The sequence below is a fragment of the Dama dama genome, chromosome X (assembly GCF_033118175.1).
Source record: "Dama dama isolate Ldn47 chromosome X, ASM3311817v1, whole genome shotgun sequence".
Taxonomy (NCBI): Eukaryota; Metazoa; Chordata; class Mammalia; order Artiodactyla; family Cervidae; genus Dama; species Dama dama.
Window position 1 is genome coordinate 39,788,856 of NC_083714.1, and position 16,202 is coordinate 39,805,057.

Consider the following 16,202-nt stretch of genomic DNA (forward strand, 5'->3'; position numbering starts at 1 on the left):
CTGAATGCTTGGGCTTCGAAAGTTAGTAAAGTATCTTGTAATAATTCTTTAGGATCTTTGTAGGGATTAAAAAGTGCTCTGGCAGGTTTAAAATAAATGCAGACATTTAAAATAAATGACTAAGTATTGCTTCCATGCCTAGCGTGGTCCAGAGTCAGCAGTAAGTTTTCGTTCAGATGAACTGAACTTTGCGGCTAGGAGGAGAGCGGGGCCTCCAGACGATACTCTCGGTGCTGAGAAAGTCGGGGAGGGTGGTGGAGCTCCTGGTTGGGTCTCTCGTGAGGATCTGGGCACCTCGTTCCTGTGAAGGGGGAGCCCACGAGCTGCCACCTGCTGACTCGACCCAGAGCAGCGTGTCCTTTGGTGTAGACCAGCCTCCCCTCTCCAGCCTGCCCCATCCCAGCCCTGCCCTCGCTTACCAACCGCCCCCCGCCCACCGCTTCAGGGTGCCAGGGACTCATGGCAGGATGCTTTTGTCGCGGGTGTCTTGGTGAGGTGCCTGTTGCCTGGGTCCCGGGGTGGCCTCCCTGGAGCCCCTCAGGCACACTCCAGCCTAACCCTTGGCTCTTTGTCCCTCCTGTTGGCCCCCCACAGGTCCTTCCAGCTATAAAGTAGGCACCATGGCTGAGAAGTTCGACTGCCACTACTGCAGGGACAACCTGCAGGGGAAGAAGTACGTGCAGAAGGACGGCCACCACTGCTGCCTCAAGTGCTTCGACAAGTTCTGCGCCAACACGTGTGTGGAGTGCCGCAAGCCCATCGGCGCCGACTCCAAGGTAGTGGCGGCTGTGGGGGGCGGGTGGGAGGGGCTGGGGGGATGTGGATGGGGCCCTGGCCCTTCTGCTTGGGCTCTGGGCAGGGAGGCAGGGGGACTGTGTGGTCGTGTGGGGAGGTCTTGCTCACCGTGCCCGGCCACCGCTCGGTTCCCAGGAGGTGCACTACAAGAACCGCTACTGGCACGACACCTGCTTCCGCTGCTCCAAGTGCCTCCAGCCCTTGGCCAGTGAGACCTTCGTGGCCAAGGACAACAAGATCCTGTGCAACAAGTGCACCACTCGGGAGGACAACCCCAAGTGCAAGGGCTGCTTCAAGCCCATCGTAGCAGGTACCAGCCACACTCAGCCCCGGGGCAGCCAGGGAGGAGGCCCTGAGGGCAGACGTGGCGAGGGGTTGCTTGCGGGGATGGGGCTGGAGCCTCGGGGAGCCGCCGCTGGAGTTCAGCGTATATATGCACGCATATATATACCTGAATATATGTGTACACATATATGCTTGCACACACGCACACACCTGGCAGCTAAAAGAACACTGGAGAGAACTGTCTGTGGCAAGAGAAGGAAGTGAAAAGTATGTAGCGCTTTCTCATTTGGGATAGTAAGTGATTAAAGCATGCTTCTTCCTTAGGGTGTAATTCTGGGTCACATTGCATCTCTGCATCCACAAAAGCCATGGGGGTGGGGGAGTGGGGATTCAGGCATCTGACCCTAAATCACCACGGCCGGGGTTCCCTTCCTGACAGAGTCTGGGTGGGCATGACTACATGGAGGACGTGGTGGAGAACTCCCTGTGGGTAGGTGAATGGAAGCATGGGGCCCAAGCACTGCAGGGCCTGCATTCCATCCACTCTGGAGGGCCCAGGTGGCACCCTGAGCGGATGCAGCCCCCTGCAGGGCACTGCCAGTGGCTACCCCTTCGCTTCCCCCCACCCCGCAGGAGATCAGAACGTGGAGTACAAGGGCACTGTCTGGCACAAGGACTGCTTCACCTGCAGCAACTGCAAGCAAGTCATCGGGACAGGAAGCTTCTTCCCTAAAGGGGAGGACTTCTACTGCGTGACTTGCCACGAGACCAAGTTTGCCAAGCACTGCGTGAAGTGCAACAAGGTACGTGTCAAGGGAGTTCTAGCAGTGTTTGACAGTTTGCAGAGCACTTGCACACACACTATCCCATTCCATCCTCACGACAGCCCTGTGACGTAGGAATTATCATTCTCGTTTTACAGATGAGGAGACTGTGGTAGTAGAAAGCAGCGCCCAGGCCAAGGCAGGCTGTTCAAGGGCACACTGGCTCTGGAGGCCGGCCTCCTGCACCCAGTTGCTATGTAGTAACCTTGCACAGGGGCTCATCTTCTCTGAGCCTCAGTGTCTTCATCTGTAACTGGGGGATAATAATAGCACCTGCCTCCCATGGCCGTTGTGGTGATTTAATGAGATACTGTAGACCAGAGCGCCCAGCACAGTGCCTGGCACGTAGTAGGCATTCAACCTAATGGTTGTTGAATCTGAATCCGGTGCTACACTCCCTGGTCTAGGCCATCACATCTGGAGGAATCACTTACCAGGATCAGCCCTGGCATGCCGAGTGCTTTGTGTGTGTTACCTGCTCTAAGAAGCTGGCTGGGCAGCGTTTCACCGCTGTGGAGGACCAGTATTACTGCGTGGATTGCTACAAGAACTTTGTGGCCAAGAAGTGTGCTGGATGCAAGAACCCAATCACTGGTAGGCTAAAGAGTCCTTGCTAAGTCTGCCAGGCTAGGTTTTGCGCATGGTAACCATCTCTCATTTTCCTACGTCGTCGGTTTCATCCACAAAGGCCCCAAAGAATGCCCTTCTCCCCCTGCCATTGTGGTCCCAAAGGCCCCCAAGTAGTTTGGATTCTCCCCCAGGCCAGGTTAGCCTTTGCAACACAGAACACTTCTGACTACTGCCGACTAACTTACGCCGCTGCCGGAGATCACGAGCCTGAGACCCACGGCCACGGGCAGGCACTGCGCAGGGGGGATACTGGCGGGAGGGGTGGGGGAGAGGAGTACGGTGGGCTTGGGTGGGGGAGGGGGGAGGGGGGGGAAGCTGGAAAGTGAGAAACTGGGATGAGAACACCCCCCGTAGCAGAAGGCTAGCTCAGAGGTGCCGGTGGGCAGTTCTTTTGCGATCAGGAGCCGAGCTAATCACTTCATTCCTCATCTCGCGGCCGCGGTCCACGTGCCCTGGGCCCTCTCCCCCCGCCTCCAATTTTCCCGTCTCCCGGGGAGCCTTGAAATGTACATTTGAGAAGACTTTTGCCATCCTCAGGGAAAAGGACTGTGTCAAGAGTGAGCCACCCAGTCTCTAAAGCTAGGAAGCCCCCAGTGTGCCACGGGAAACGCTTGCCTCTCACCCTGTTTCCCAGCGCCAACCTCCGGGGCAGGCATCCGGGTGGAGAGAGGACTTGTCCCTCGTGGGTGGTGGTTCTTTATAGAAAAAATCGAAGCTTAGCAGCTCCTCGAGGCCCGGTAAGTGCACACCCCACAAACAGCCCAAGTTTGCCTCCTGGTGGCCACTTTGATGCCATGGCCCTGACCTAAATCAAAGAAACTGGTTGTGCTGGGAGGTCGGTGCGCGTCAGTCACAGGGCGATGGCGGTGGCTGGGGATGTGGGTTCTGGAGAGCAGGGGTGCCTCGGCGGAGCTCTGGCATCTTCTCAGGTCCCGGCGGCGTGGGGGACAGTGCGCGGTGGAGCGGGGGGCTGGGCACCAGGCAGACGCAGCCTGCGTGCTTGTCGGCTCCATGAATGGGCAAAGGCGGCGGCCTGGCTGCCACCTGTGTCCACTCAGCTGTCGTTCTTGTCCGCTTTTGTTTCCTCCACAGGGTTTGGTAAAGGCTCCAGTGTGGTGGCCTATGAAGGACAATCCTGGCACGACTACTGCTTCCACTGCAAAAAATGCTCCGTGAATCTGGCCAACAAGCGCTTTGTTTTCCACCAGGAGCAAGTGTATTGCCCCGACTGTGCCAAAAAGCTGTAAAGTGACAGGGGCTCCTGTCCTGTAAAATGGAATTTGAGTCTTGTTCCTTGTGTCCTTGCCCTCTGCCTGACACCACCCATAGGGCAAGAGCGGCCTTTCACCTCTTCAGAGTTGCTCCTTCTGTCTTTTCTCCCATTTTACAGTTATTACTTGAGTTAAGGGCACACAGTGATCATATTAGGATTTAGCAAAAAGCAAGCCTGCAGCAAAGTTTATTTCTCCAAAGCTGCAATTAGGAAACAAATACTTAGGTAGATTGATTCTTCTGCATGTTTATCATAGAGCAGAAAAGCGCTGACCATGTAGCTGCTTAGTGATGTAAGCAAGAAGCCTAAGAGTTAAAACCCCACTGAGATACCTCTCGTGGCTCAGCTGGGACCCACATTATCATCACACGACACAAGAGTTGCAGCGGCTGCTCCAACTCAGCTGCTCACCCTGTTCTGTGAGCAGAAAGAACTTACTGAAATGCATGGTTTAAATAACTTCCTCATCAAAACCTTCCTTCTGTTTTTTGTGCTTTCAAATAACTAATCCGAATTTCCAAAAAATTAACATTTGAATTTAGCTGTAATTCTCGACTGACCTTTTCCCCTGTACTAACGTTTGATTTCCCCATGTGGCGTGTTTTCTGAGCGTTCCTACTTTCAAGCATGGAACGTACAGGTGATTTGGAAAGTGTAGGCAGATCTGAGAAAACGAGCCTGTTTCAGAAGAACGTCATCACAGTGAATACTTTTGGAAGCTTAACAAAACTAACCCAGCTGTCCTTTTATCTTTTTTTAATTAATAATTCCTTTGTTTTAATTAATAGCAACATAGTTTATGGGTTTGGAGACTTGCATGAGAATATTTTAGCCCCCTTATATGTTCCTACAGTTTTGAATTCATCCTACAGAAGTAACCATAAAACTCAAGAGGGGTAGGTGAGCAGGCGCCAGAACTATCATTGACACGGATATGACATTTCCCAGCAGTGACGAGTGGAATCCCTTGTAACATAGTACTTGTCTGCTGTGTGTCCGTGTGTTAAACAGGCCCGCCAATTCCCTTCTCTTGTGATTCTGAGGACTGTTCCTCCAGAGCTTAGCTGGCTCTGGGGGAGCATGGAGGACATTGTGCCCATAGGCAGAACCAGAGTTCCACGTAGTGCTTACCTGAGTTGCAGGATCCCCTATTTACTGTATTCTAGCTACATTGTTATATTACATAGTATAATGAGACAATATCAAGAGTACACATGTAATGACAATGCATATTAACATTCTCATAGGAGTGGTTAGAGAAGCCGATGCCTCATTTCTACATTTTGTCATTAGCAATGATCATCTAACAGTTCCGTGTATCCTTACAGAAATAAAGCAGCATATAAATAACTTGCCTCCTGACTTCTTATTCTGCCTGGTGGAATTGTTCTAAGGTGATACCGAGATCCAGAAACCTGAATGACTACACGAATTATAAACAAGATAAACCCATAACAGCACTTGGATCCAGTTAAGAACAATAACAACAAAAAACCCCACTCTGACCCAAAATGTTTCCCAGATGTTGATCACCCTTAAAAAGAGCACATTGCTTTCCATTGGCCAGGGGGTTGGCCAAGAAGGGAATTGCAGCTGAAGTGTGTCGAGAAGTCATCCTGTCTGTGTTCCAACTGCCCTTCCCTGTGCCATGTGGGAGCCCTGCTGTGCCTCAGCGGCCACTTCTCCACTGCCAGGCCTTCAGAAGAAGGTGATCCTGCTCAAGGACACCGGTCATTTGGGAGGCTGCCCATTGGGGCCCCTCTATCTCAGGGGTGGGGGAATGTGGAGATGGTGTGGACAGAGGTGGAGGTAGCTTCTAGATCATGGCTCACAGCCACACCCCTGAGGCTCAGGTTCTTGGGGCATCCAACCTGCCCACACCACGTAGTTGTTTCAGGATGGTGCTGGGGGCCCAGTGCCACAGGTGTCTGCTGCAGGCTCCTCAGGTGGAAGGACATTTCAGCTAAAGGCAGAGTCAGGAGCAGAGGTCTTTCAGGAACTCACACCCAGGGTAATGAAAGGACAGAACGTGTTTGAAGCTAGCATTTGCCACGTTATGAATCAAGACCTGTTTGTAGCAAGTTAATTCTGTGAATGGAGAACAGCCTCTTGTGTGTTTCCCTAGAGAAATTAGCAGTTAAAATCATTAACACTCTGTTTATGAGTCTATCGGGTCATCTCCTGGGGCCCCAAGAAGTAGGGGTGAGGTGGGGAGTTGAGATGGTGGCCCTGCTTCCCAAAGGAGCTGGGTGATGGGCAGTGGCAAGGGCTGGAGCCCAAGGGGGCCCCAGGGGGAGACCCTGACACGAGTGCCCCACCTCTGCCGCTTTGGCACAGGGATATCCTAGGCCTTCGTGGCACTTGGACCTGCATCTCTTTGATGGCATTCCCTCCGTTCCTATTCTGACTCTTCATCTCACTGAACTAGTTCTTAGCCCTCCGGTCCACTGATGGCTCAGTTACCTCTCTCAGCCCTTCTCCATCTTCACCTCCCCAAGATGCTACGCCCTATCACTGACCCCACCTTGCCATCCTCAATCCTGTCACCCTTTGCTTCCCATCCCACTCAGCATGCAAAACCCCGGCCTGTGTCAGGGCTAAAGAGCTCTGCGGAGAAAAAGCTGTATGACTAGACTGCACAACCCTGCCTGAGATCACCTGTAGCCCCCTCCACGCTTCCCGCCAGTCCCAGGCTCCACCTGTGTCCCCCAGCAACAGGCCTGCCAGCATTGGGCCCCTAGATATTGCTTAACACTTCAAAAGCACCTTATACAATTATACCAAGTCTTCACAGCCAACACTGGCACTAGTGCCCCAATTTCCCAAATAAGAAAACTGAAGGTCCCTCTAGTCCAGGCTATAAGGCTTATGACACTGCCTTGTCATAGGGGGAGAACCCTGTCTGTCCACTACATCACAGTGAGGGAAGCACCATGCTCAGTGCTCAGTAGTCAGTTTTAACAATGACAACCGAAGACTCAGGAGGAAGGAGGGGGAAATTCTAGCTACAGAATTTTCAGCAGAGAACCCTTTTCTCCCTCACAATGAAGAGGATCAGAGTATCAAGAACGTAATCTACTTTTCGGTAACAAGGTAAATTCTGCAGCCATACTGCCTGGATGCCAATCCTGGCTGCATTGCCACTTCCTAAGTATGAGACCTTGGGCAGGTCACCTAACCTCTCTGAGCTGGCTTCCTTGCCTGTGAAACAAGACAGAATTCCTACCTAGCAGAATCACATGCACATTACATGATTATACGAATGCTTATTTATTAAGCATGGCAACCGACTGGCATGCAAGAAAAGCAACATCCAAGAAAACCATTCAACAAACATTAGCAATTATTTTTATCTCTAGCACCAAAGATAGTATATTACCCACCACAAAAACCAAAAGACTTTAGAATCAGACTTGAATTTGAGCATCAGATCTTTCTAGTTGTATAAACTTGAACAAATACCCACCTCCACAAATCTGTGTCCTAGGTAAAAATGAATACCCACACTTCACAGGGTTGTTGTGAGGGTTTAAAATCATGCCTCTTAAGTACCTGGCATATAGAACATGTAACTACAGTTATTACAACAGTCAGAGAAATTATGAGACAAGCCTATCCAGGAACACTCAAAAGTAGACTGGTGGGGAGGGAGACCAAGGTCAAGGGGTCTGCAACCAACCAGGCCTGTGGGACAGTGGGGGCGGGGGGGGGCGCTATTGGATGATCCCTGATAAGACATGCTGGACAGTCTGCCTTCAGGCTTGTGCTTCTTGGCACCAGCTGCTGCTACAGTTCTATGCCCACTTTTCAACCTAGCTCCTGCCACAGTGAGTCGGTGACTCCTGAGAACTGAAGGCCCTCAGTGACTGGAACCCAGGCTCCAACTCGCCACACCAGAGGGCTCAGAGAGGTCCATGATGTGCGCCAAGTCACCTGGTGGGCTTGCGGCCACCTCAGCTGGGATTCAGGTTTTCAGACTCGCCCAGCATCCTTTGCAGTGTTTTTACTGCATTTCTGTGGTTGTTGGGGGTTGAAACTGTTGAAAGACTTCACTGTACACTAGGGAGGCGAGAGGGGTGACACTGGGAGAGGCCAGGGGCCTATTCCTCAGGGGAGTGGTCACCAAGAGGTTCTCCAGAGAGCAAGGGAAATGTGAGGTGATCGGTGTGTTCCCAGAGGACACCAGCCTATGGTAAGTGTGGAGGCCAGGTCAGTATCCAACACCTCAGAGCTGTCAGGAGGGTGCTTTACTGGTGTTTTAGGTTATGTGCATACCAAGGAATGCCCTGGTTCAACAACCCTAGTGCATGGCCCGGCATGGAATGCCAAGTGGGGAGCGGCTGCCCCTGTTCTCAAAGCACCAGATGCCACAGATCAGGGATAAACAAGGACCACACCTTTATCCAACACAAAACCCAGTGGAGTGGAACATGTTTCCAGAGTAGAAGCTAAAACATTTACGGACAGATCCAAACAGTGGTTTGGCCACAGACAGTAACAGTGATGTCCCGAAGTGATGTCATGTACGTGTAACTGAGCACAATGACTGCCAGAGCACACACGCAGACTGTCAAAAGCAACTGTGTTTTCCTCGTGTGCGGCCAGCACCAGATGTGAGCTTTAAAAGGGATGTGCAGGGCGGAATGGGGAGTGACTGCTTAAAGGTCCTGGGTTTCTTTTTAGGGTAATGAAATCATTCTGGAACAAGAGAGCAGTGACAGTTGCACGTTTTAAATGTACTAAATGCCACTTATGTAATTTTACCACAGTAAAAAGAAAGATACTTTAATTACTGGCCTCAAATATAAGTCAGAGCCATCACAGGCAGGAGTAACAAGCACTGAAACAGGTGCAGGGAGAAAACCAGAGTTCAAAATTCACATCTTAATGTTGCATTCGGTGGCACACTGCCAAACCACCACGTGGCTGCAGAGGGGCTGGTGATTCCTATTCATCAAACGTACTGCCTGCCTGTGTTCATAGCTTGGTTGCAAGCTGGTGTCACCTTTATACCACCTTCAGTACATTTTTTGCTATTAAAATATGAAGAAAACTTGCTTTACCTGCAAAGTTTATTGCATAGAGCACACATATGAAGGTTTAACAGTGTTTCAATGTGTAAAATTTGTGCAGAAAAATATCAGAAACACATTTTGTTACAATGATTGTCTCTGCCTTTTATATAAAAGAGATTGTGTATATAAAGTTTTAAAATCTAAGGCACCAAGCTCTGATCTACAACAAAGATATAGTACTCTGAATAGCAAAGAACTAGGGAATCAGAAAGAATAACTACTTCCGTTTACTAATTCAAGACTGCTAGCTACAAAGGAAGATGGGCCTGCTTCAAGCTATTTGTGATCCACCAGAAAACTCATTAGCATTAGGACAACTAATCGGAATTCAAGTTTTAGTCAATCATTTAAGCATGATTCAGTGGATTTCAGGAAACATATATCCTGTGTACACGTGTGTGTATACATGTGTGCATGTCCACTGTGTATGTGCTGTGCCTATCTCCAGCGTGGACTGAAGAAAAACACTGCCCCTTTACTCACTTGCAGCCAGCGGCTAGAGAAAGGCAAACAAATTTTGGTTCCACATCTCAAGCCTAAGTGTACACTGAATGGCAGGCCTGGAGAACATAAGCAGAAAAAGATTATACACGGTAAACATGTAGAGGAATTGAACATACCCCATCGGACAACAGCCAAATACTGCCTTATGTACACAATAAAAATAACATGTTTTTATAAACCTCAATATGTACTTCCAAAATGAAATGCTGACAAAAGCAGGAAAGATGAAAAAAAAAAAAAAAAACTACACCTTCTACGACCGTCAGCATTTGAAGGTACCAGTGTCTGTGCCTAGGACTGGCAGACTATGGCAGAGTTAGAAACAAACATACATTAATGACAAAATGTGATTTACTGTATCTTGCAACTTTCTGTATTTGTATATTAAGAACAATCCAACAAAACTTGTGTGAGGAATCTTGAGACCCTTAAGACTCATTATGTTCTCTATCAGACTGAATGTAAGTTTTTATTGCTAAATTAAAGCAATTGTTGGGGCTTCCCTAGTGGCTCAGCGGTAAAGAATCTGCCTGCCAATGCAGGAGACATGGGTTGGAAAGATCCCCTGAAGAAGGGAATGGTAACCCACTCCAGTATTCTTGCCTGGGAAATCCCAAGGACAGAGGAGCCTGGTGGACTACAGTTCATAGGGTTGGAAAGAGTCAGATACAACTTAGCGACTAGACAACAAAAACAAATGTAATTGTTAAATGCAGTAAACATGATCTTAAGATTTCAAATAGGTACTGACAAAAAAAACTTCTTTTGGTGTAAGATTCTCTTAGCATTTTATATATGCTTAAGAGTGAACATTTTATAAAGACACACTTGATACACAAATGTATTGGCAGGAAAATACAAGAATGACAGACAATGGAGATTTTTACAGCAAAATAAAATGACTCTTTACTCAGAACCCTTGCTTATGGGCAAGACCCAAGATGATATGAGCATCTTCTGAGATACGTTAAGATGATTTTTTTTTTTGAGAGTCATTTTCTTTGCCAGGTTCATGTAGGAAGCAGAGAAATTTTGAAAGGTGGGCCTGGAGGTCAAAATCCAGAATGGAGAATGGATTCTCTTCTAGGCTGGATGAGGTTTACATATCTGACCAGAGGAAAAAAGAAAAGAAAGGTTTGTTAGTGAAGATGCTGGTTCCACACCAAGTGATCCTCGCCCCACACTGAGGCCGGCCTGGGACCCTCAGTAGCAGCACCCCCCCACCCCAAGTTGCTGCCATACTGGTGCTCTTATTAATGCTCCCCAACCTCTAAATGGGTTGAAGCTGCCTCTCAATTTCAAACAGAGCTTCTCAAGGAAAGAAAAACCAAGGCCTTTTGGTTTTGGAAATACAAGTTGAGGGACTAAATCCAAAAAATTCACCAACCCTCTGTCCTAAATTGGAGAAGGCAATGGCAACACACTCCAGTATCCTTGCCTGGAGAATTCCATGTACAGAGGAGCCTGGCGGGGTACAGTCCATGGGGTTGCAAGAGCTGAACATGACTTAGCGACTATACCCCTACCACTGCCCTAAATAATCTGTGTGCTGCAGAGCAGCCAGTAGATCAGGAGTGCAGAGGAGTCCACTGTTTGAAATGAACCTACTCTGTATATCTGGCATGAAACGCAGGACTTAACAATTGGTCATGTCATGAATGTTCTCAAAACTAACTTAATGGGGGGCTCTTCAACCTAGTTTTAGACCCACCACTGTCTTCTCCCTCACCTCCAAAGTTACATGGTGCCAAGCCCTGGCACAGCTGGAAACAGAGGAGGGTTGAAGGTCAACTTTCAAATGAAGTGGAAATGGGAGAAGGCCTTACCTGATGGAGCAGGCACAGATTCACTTCTGTTTTTGTTGTCTATAGGTGGCTGGTGACTCGAGCAGGATGTCACAGAGCCTCTTGGCTGGTGTTCTGGGCTCTCAGGAGGGAAACTGGATACAGGTTGTTCTGTCTTGCTTGAAAAGTCGATAATTTGGTCACACACCCACTTCTGTACCTCTGAATGTGAACTCTTGGAAGGTCCCATGGTGCTGCTGGTTTCCGCCTTTCCAGTTTTTGCTGCTCGGTTGGTTGGTCTTTTGGTGGAGGATCTGGAAAGACACATTTGGTTACAATCCTGATTATCAGCAAACCAAGGCTTTGTCTGACAGAAGCTTTATTATTTTCTTAATACACTAAAACTCAAATTCAGAGGATAATTGTGGTCCACAAAATTGATGATAGAAATAACTGAAGAAGTTTAGAAGAGTTTAACCTTCAAGTCAAATTTAGCTAGATCATGATTTATCTGAGCTGTTTGGTCTCTGCGATTTTTAAAAAAAATCAGTTTCCCCTTCTGAAATGGTGGTATTTATGGCAGAAATTGTGATGTCACTTTCAAGGTTATGCTATAAAATGGCTCCCAGATGTCTTTCCTCAGTGGCAAGTAACACTCTTTCAGGCAATCACCCAATGAGCCATCCTTTCTAAGAATTTGGTCCTGTTCTTCTGACCTTACCTCTGACCCTCACTTTCCCAAATGTACAATGAGGACTTTAATATCATACCCAGAGTTGCAATGGGAATTTAGATAGGTAAAATGTTTGTTACACTGCAGTCACTCAACGTCCCCTTCCTTGATTGTATGAGACAACACTAACCAGTGTGAATAAAAACTCAGAATGGAATCAGGTATATCTGGATTGAATTTACATTCTGCTCTTGAACTGTGGGATGCTGGGTTGAATAAGGCTCATAATCTCTCCATTTCTCAGTTTTCTTTCATTAAAAAATAATTTTATTTATTTTTTAGATGTGCTCTCTGTTGCTACAGGGGCTTTCTAGTTGTGGTGAGCAAGGGCCATGCCCTAGTAGTTGTGGCAAGTGGGGCTCATTAGTTGTGGCTTCCAGGCTCTAGAGCACAGGCTCAACAATTGTGGTGGATGAGCTGAGTCGATCCATGGCAGGTGGGGTCTTGCCGGATCAAGGACCAAACCCATGTCTCCTGCACTGGCAGGTGGACTCTTCACCACTGAGCCACTAGGGAAGCCCAGGCCTCAGTCTTCGAGTCTGTAAGGATGGGGATGCCCATCCTTCCTGAGTTTGTTCCTACAATAGAGCGAGTGACATACTGTTTGGGACAAACTAAGAGTTCAGTCAGTAATCCTGTGCATCATTCTGAGGATGCCAATCATAACCCCTTCCAGGTGTATTCTCATGAACTCACTGAGTGACTCACCTGGTACTCTTTGTCTGATTCAAAGGGTCTTTTACTCTTTTTTGTCTGAAGGTCTTCATGTCAGTATTTAAAAATGCTTTTGTCTCTTCTTTATGGATTTGGCTAGAAGTCACATCTAAAAACTTGCTAGTGTTCCTCACATTTTTAACATGTGTTTTTGGTTTTGGGGATGAATCCATGCCATTTATAGTAGCTAGAGGGAAAAAAAAACAGCAGCAAGATTAAAATTGGAGTTTCAACAATAAAGACAAGCAAAGTGGAGGCTGTGAGCCTGCCAGTCTGGGCAAGGGACATCTACCTGAAGACAGGTTGTCTGGAGGCAGGACTCTGGGGAGGCAGGGTCAGGGCAAAAGCCCACTGTGCCCTGAAAGCACAAAGGTGTGGCCACCTTTAAGGAACGTGCCCTCTCCTCTGCCAGCAAGTAATGATGGCTAGAGGGCAGGACAGCTCCGTGCTTCTTGTCCCTCTTTCTGATGACCCTCTCATTTTAGTCTCACCTCTGACCTTAACCTTTCTCAATGACTTCAGGCCCAGCCTACCCCTCTGCTGCTCCTGCTGCTCTGTTCTAGTGACATTCTGGCCTAACTTCTTTTAGTGCAACCAGCATGTGGCAGCACCACCATCTGCTCATGTCTGGCTCCCCATTGGCTGAGGTTCCTCGAGGCCCCAGTAGCTAGCAGGGTTCCCAATTCATGTGCCTGATACCTGCTAAGGCATAAAGGGTGGACAAATTGTGTTTTCTCAAATGCCATTACTGTGGTTCATACTCGCCAGGCAATGAGACTCAACAATGTACCTTAGCGGCATTCATAGAACAACAGGATCCACATTTTCTCTCTGTGAGCCAGGGAGTGGCCTTCTACCTGTGGTCAGTCATGAATGCCACACAGGGTCCTGAACTCTGAGATGCTAGTAAGCCTCACACTGAGCTGAGAAAGAGCTGCCATCTACAGTCTCTCAGCACAAAACAAAAGAACAGGTGTCGCAGCAGCTAATATTTATTGAGAGTTTACTATGTGTCAAGCACCATTCTTAGTACTACGGGACCTCACTGCAATCTCATGCCCACCCCAGGAGAACAATATTAGCTTCCCCTTTTTCAGACAGGAAAACTGAACAGAGAGGTTAAGCAACTTGCTCAAAGTCAAACAGCTCACAAGCAGAGGAATTATGGATGAACCTAGACAGTCTAGCTCCTAGATGCTGACGAATAGAACTCAAAAGGCAAGCAAACCTAATGGATGCATGTCATCAAAGGAATCATTGTCACTTTCTGATTCATCCTCATCATCTGCCTCATCCTCCTCATACGCATCACCACTCAATGTTTCTGCAGCCTACAATGAGAGAAGAAAGTCATGACTGCATCTAACATTCAGTCATCCTGACAGTTATTTCAGAGAAGATATATTTCATGCCTGGATTGATTGCTAACTTTTGTCATTTCAATTAAAAGGTAAAAAAGAAATCTAACCTCTTTAGCCCCAAGAATCTACAGAGGACAGGACAGGTGACCCAAGTTGTGTCTTTCAGCTATGGAAAGACAGCCAAAAATGAAAGACTTCCCTAAATGGGAGCCAAGGGACAACAGCTCTAGGATGGTGTAAAGGCTCCGCCTCCTTGGAGCCCTAAGCCCAGGTGGTGCCATGGCTAAAATGTACTTGGCTGCTGCTTGAGGCAGGACTTCTCAAGTCAATGTGCTTACTACCTGCTCTCTGAGAGGGTGACTGCCGTCACTTTTCAGAAATGACATTTCTACTCTAAATTTTCATAATGATGTGAATGACCACAACTAGGCAATTTTAAATAGGCAAAATGTCAGTTTTGTAGCTCAGATGGTGAAGAACACAGAATCTGGGGATAAAAAGACCTGTTGTTTAGTTGCTAAGTTGTGTCCGACTCTTTCACAACCCCAGGACTGTAGCCTGCCAGGCTCTTCTGTCCTTGGGATTCTCCAGGTAAGAATACTGGAGTGGGTTGCCATTTCCTCTGGGAGATCTTCCTCACCCAGGGGTTGAACCCATCTCCTGCACTGGTAGGCAGATTCTTTACCAGTGAGCCACCATGGAAGCCCCACTAAAGATCTGAGAAGCATGCAAACCATCAAAAGACAAGACGCTGGGGGGAGGGATAAACAAATACTTATGAGAGACCCTGAAAGCACTAACCATAAAAGAAAAAACAATGCTAAATTTCAGTTCATTAAAATAAGCTTCAGTTCATCAAAGGACATTATGAGAGTGTGAGGCAAACTACAGCCTGGGGGCTGATACCTGCAATACAGATATCCAAGGGGCTCAGAAGCAGAACTTGTAAACTCTCCCACAGATCAATAGGAAAAATGCAGGTGACTGAATAGAAACAGGGGCAAAGGACTTGAAAAGACACTTCACCAAAGTGAATCTCCAAATGGCCAATAAGGGACTCAACTCCATTAGTCATCCAAAAATATTGATAAATTCCATGGTGTGAAAAATCAAGAACATCTATGTAGTAGCAAACAGCAATAAGAAAAGATAAGCCACAAACTGAGAGAAGGGATCTGCAACACTTACAAGCAAGAAAGGAGAAGTATCTATAACATTTAAAAAACTACCAATGAGTAAGAAAAAGATAAGTCAGCCAGAAAGTTTTGGGCAAAAGACTAAACAAGCATTCCACAGAAGAAAAAACATGAAAGCTAACTAAAGATGGGAAAACAAGCTCAACCTTTTTAATAATCAGGGAAATGTGAAATGTTATTTCATTAGCACCAGAGACTGACAAAAATTTAAAAGTTGGCAAGAATGTAAAACAACAGGAATTCTTATACACTGCTGGTAGGAGCACACAGACTACCTTTGAGGCATTTGAATCTGGCTTTCTCGTCCGCTTCATAATTTCCTCAATTCTCTATTTTTTTAAAAAAATAAAATTCAAACATGAAAACAGATTAAAAACAAAACACTGGTCCTGAAGAAGTTGATTATTTCTGTGTTCCAGAAGCAGACAATACTGCTGTCTGTGCCAAAGTCAATGCAAGATGCTGGGCCAGCAGCTGGGTGGGCACTTTCCTCCAAGCCCAGTTTCACGGTCGGTCATCTAGAAAATACTCTGAATGGTGACAAGGTGTACTTGTTACCCTAACGCAGAAATCCAAATGACTTCTCACTCCTGATTTTGCCAACGTGGAAATTTATTACTAGACTAAGCACGTATTATTGCAAACCAATCAAAACTTGTGAACATGATTTTTGTCTCAACAGACCATGAGTGAAGCTGATGTTACTGAAAAGAATGCATCTCAACAATACAATGCTGTCACAGGTTTTGTTACTAGAAGGAGCACACACAGGAAGGCTAAGAGTTCCCTTCTTCCCAGAAGGTAAGGAGAGCTGTAGCTCTCTGGGCTCCTCAAGGTGACTGATCTCCTGACAGAAAGGCCGGGAAGTCCCTTAGCCTGGTCTGGGGTCTTCCTTGCTCCCAGGTAAGACACGTGGGTTGCACAAATTGCAGTGCAGTCCAACCTTACAAAGAGCCTGCACCTTGGCCTCTCTGATAAGCCTCCACCTTCTACTTCTTAAAGTTCAGTTGCTGCAATTTCCAGCCCAG

The 16,202-nt window shown here is 47.5% G+C and overlaps 2 protein-coding genes across 13 annotated transcripts in view; one reads left to right on the plus strand and one right to left on the minus strand.

The window, feature by feature from the left end:
- FHL1 (four and a half LIM domains 1) overlaps positions 1-5,157 on the plus strand; it is a 58,549-nt gene extending 53,392 nt beyond the window's left edge. For 7 of the 8 annotated variants that reach the window (XM_061136196.1, XM_061136197.1, XM_061136198.1 and 4 more), the window contains 5 exons: positions 595-776; positions 931-1,105; positions 1,714-1,883; positions 2,312-2,498; positions 3,627-5,157. In XM_061136196.1, the coding sequence (XP_060992179.1) occupies positions 621-776; positions 931-1,105; positions 1,714-1,883; positions 2,312-2,498; positions 3,627-3,781 (843 nt within the window). In that variant the 5' untranslated portion in view covers positions 595-620 and the 3' untranslated portion in view covers positions 3,782-5,157. Of the gene's footprint in view, positions 1-594; positions 777-930; positions 1,106-1,713; positions 1,884-2,311; positions 2,499-3,071; positions 3,272-3,626 lie in introns of all 8 variants that reach the window. The other variant, XM_061136202.1, reaches the window with a different exon arrangement.
- Positions 5,158-8,865: 3,708 nt separating this feature from the next.
- MAP7D3 (MAP7 domain containing 3) overlaps positions 8,866-16,202 on the minus strand; it is a 39,911-nt gene continuing 32,574 nt past the window's right edge. For 4 of the 5 annotated variants that reach the window (XM_061137835.1, XM_061137832.1, XM_061137833.1 and 1 more), the window contains exons 14-18: positions 15,450-15,503; positions 13,846-13,948; positions 12,612-12,804; positions 11,213-11,484; positions 8,866-10,493 (exon numbers count right to left, since the gene is read on the minus strand). In XM_061137835.1, coding sequence (XP_060993818.1) covers positions 10,486-10,493; positions 11,213-11,484; positions 12,612-12,804; positions 13,846-13,948; positions 15,450-15,503 — 630 coding nt within the window. In that variant the 3' untranslated portion in view covers positions 8,866-10,485. The remainder of the gene's footprint in view (positions 10,494-11,212; positions 11,485-12,611; positions 12,805-13,845; positions 13,949-15,449; positions 15,504-16,202) is intronic. The other variant, XM_061137834.1, reaches the window with a different exon arrangement.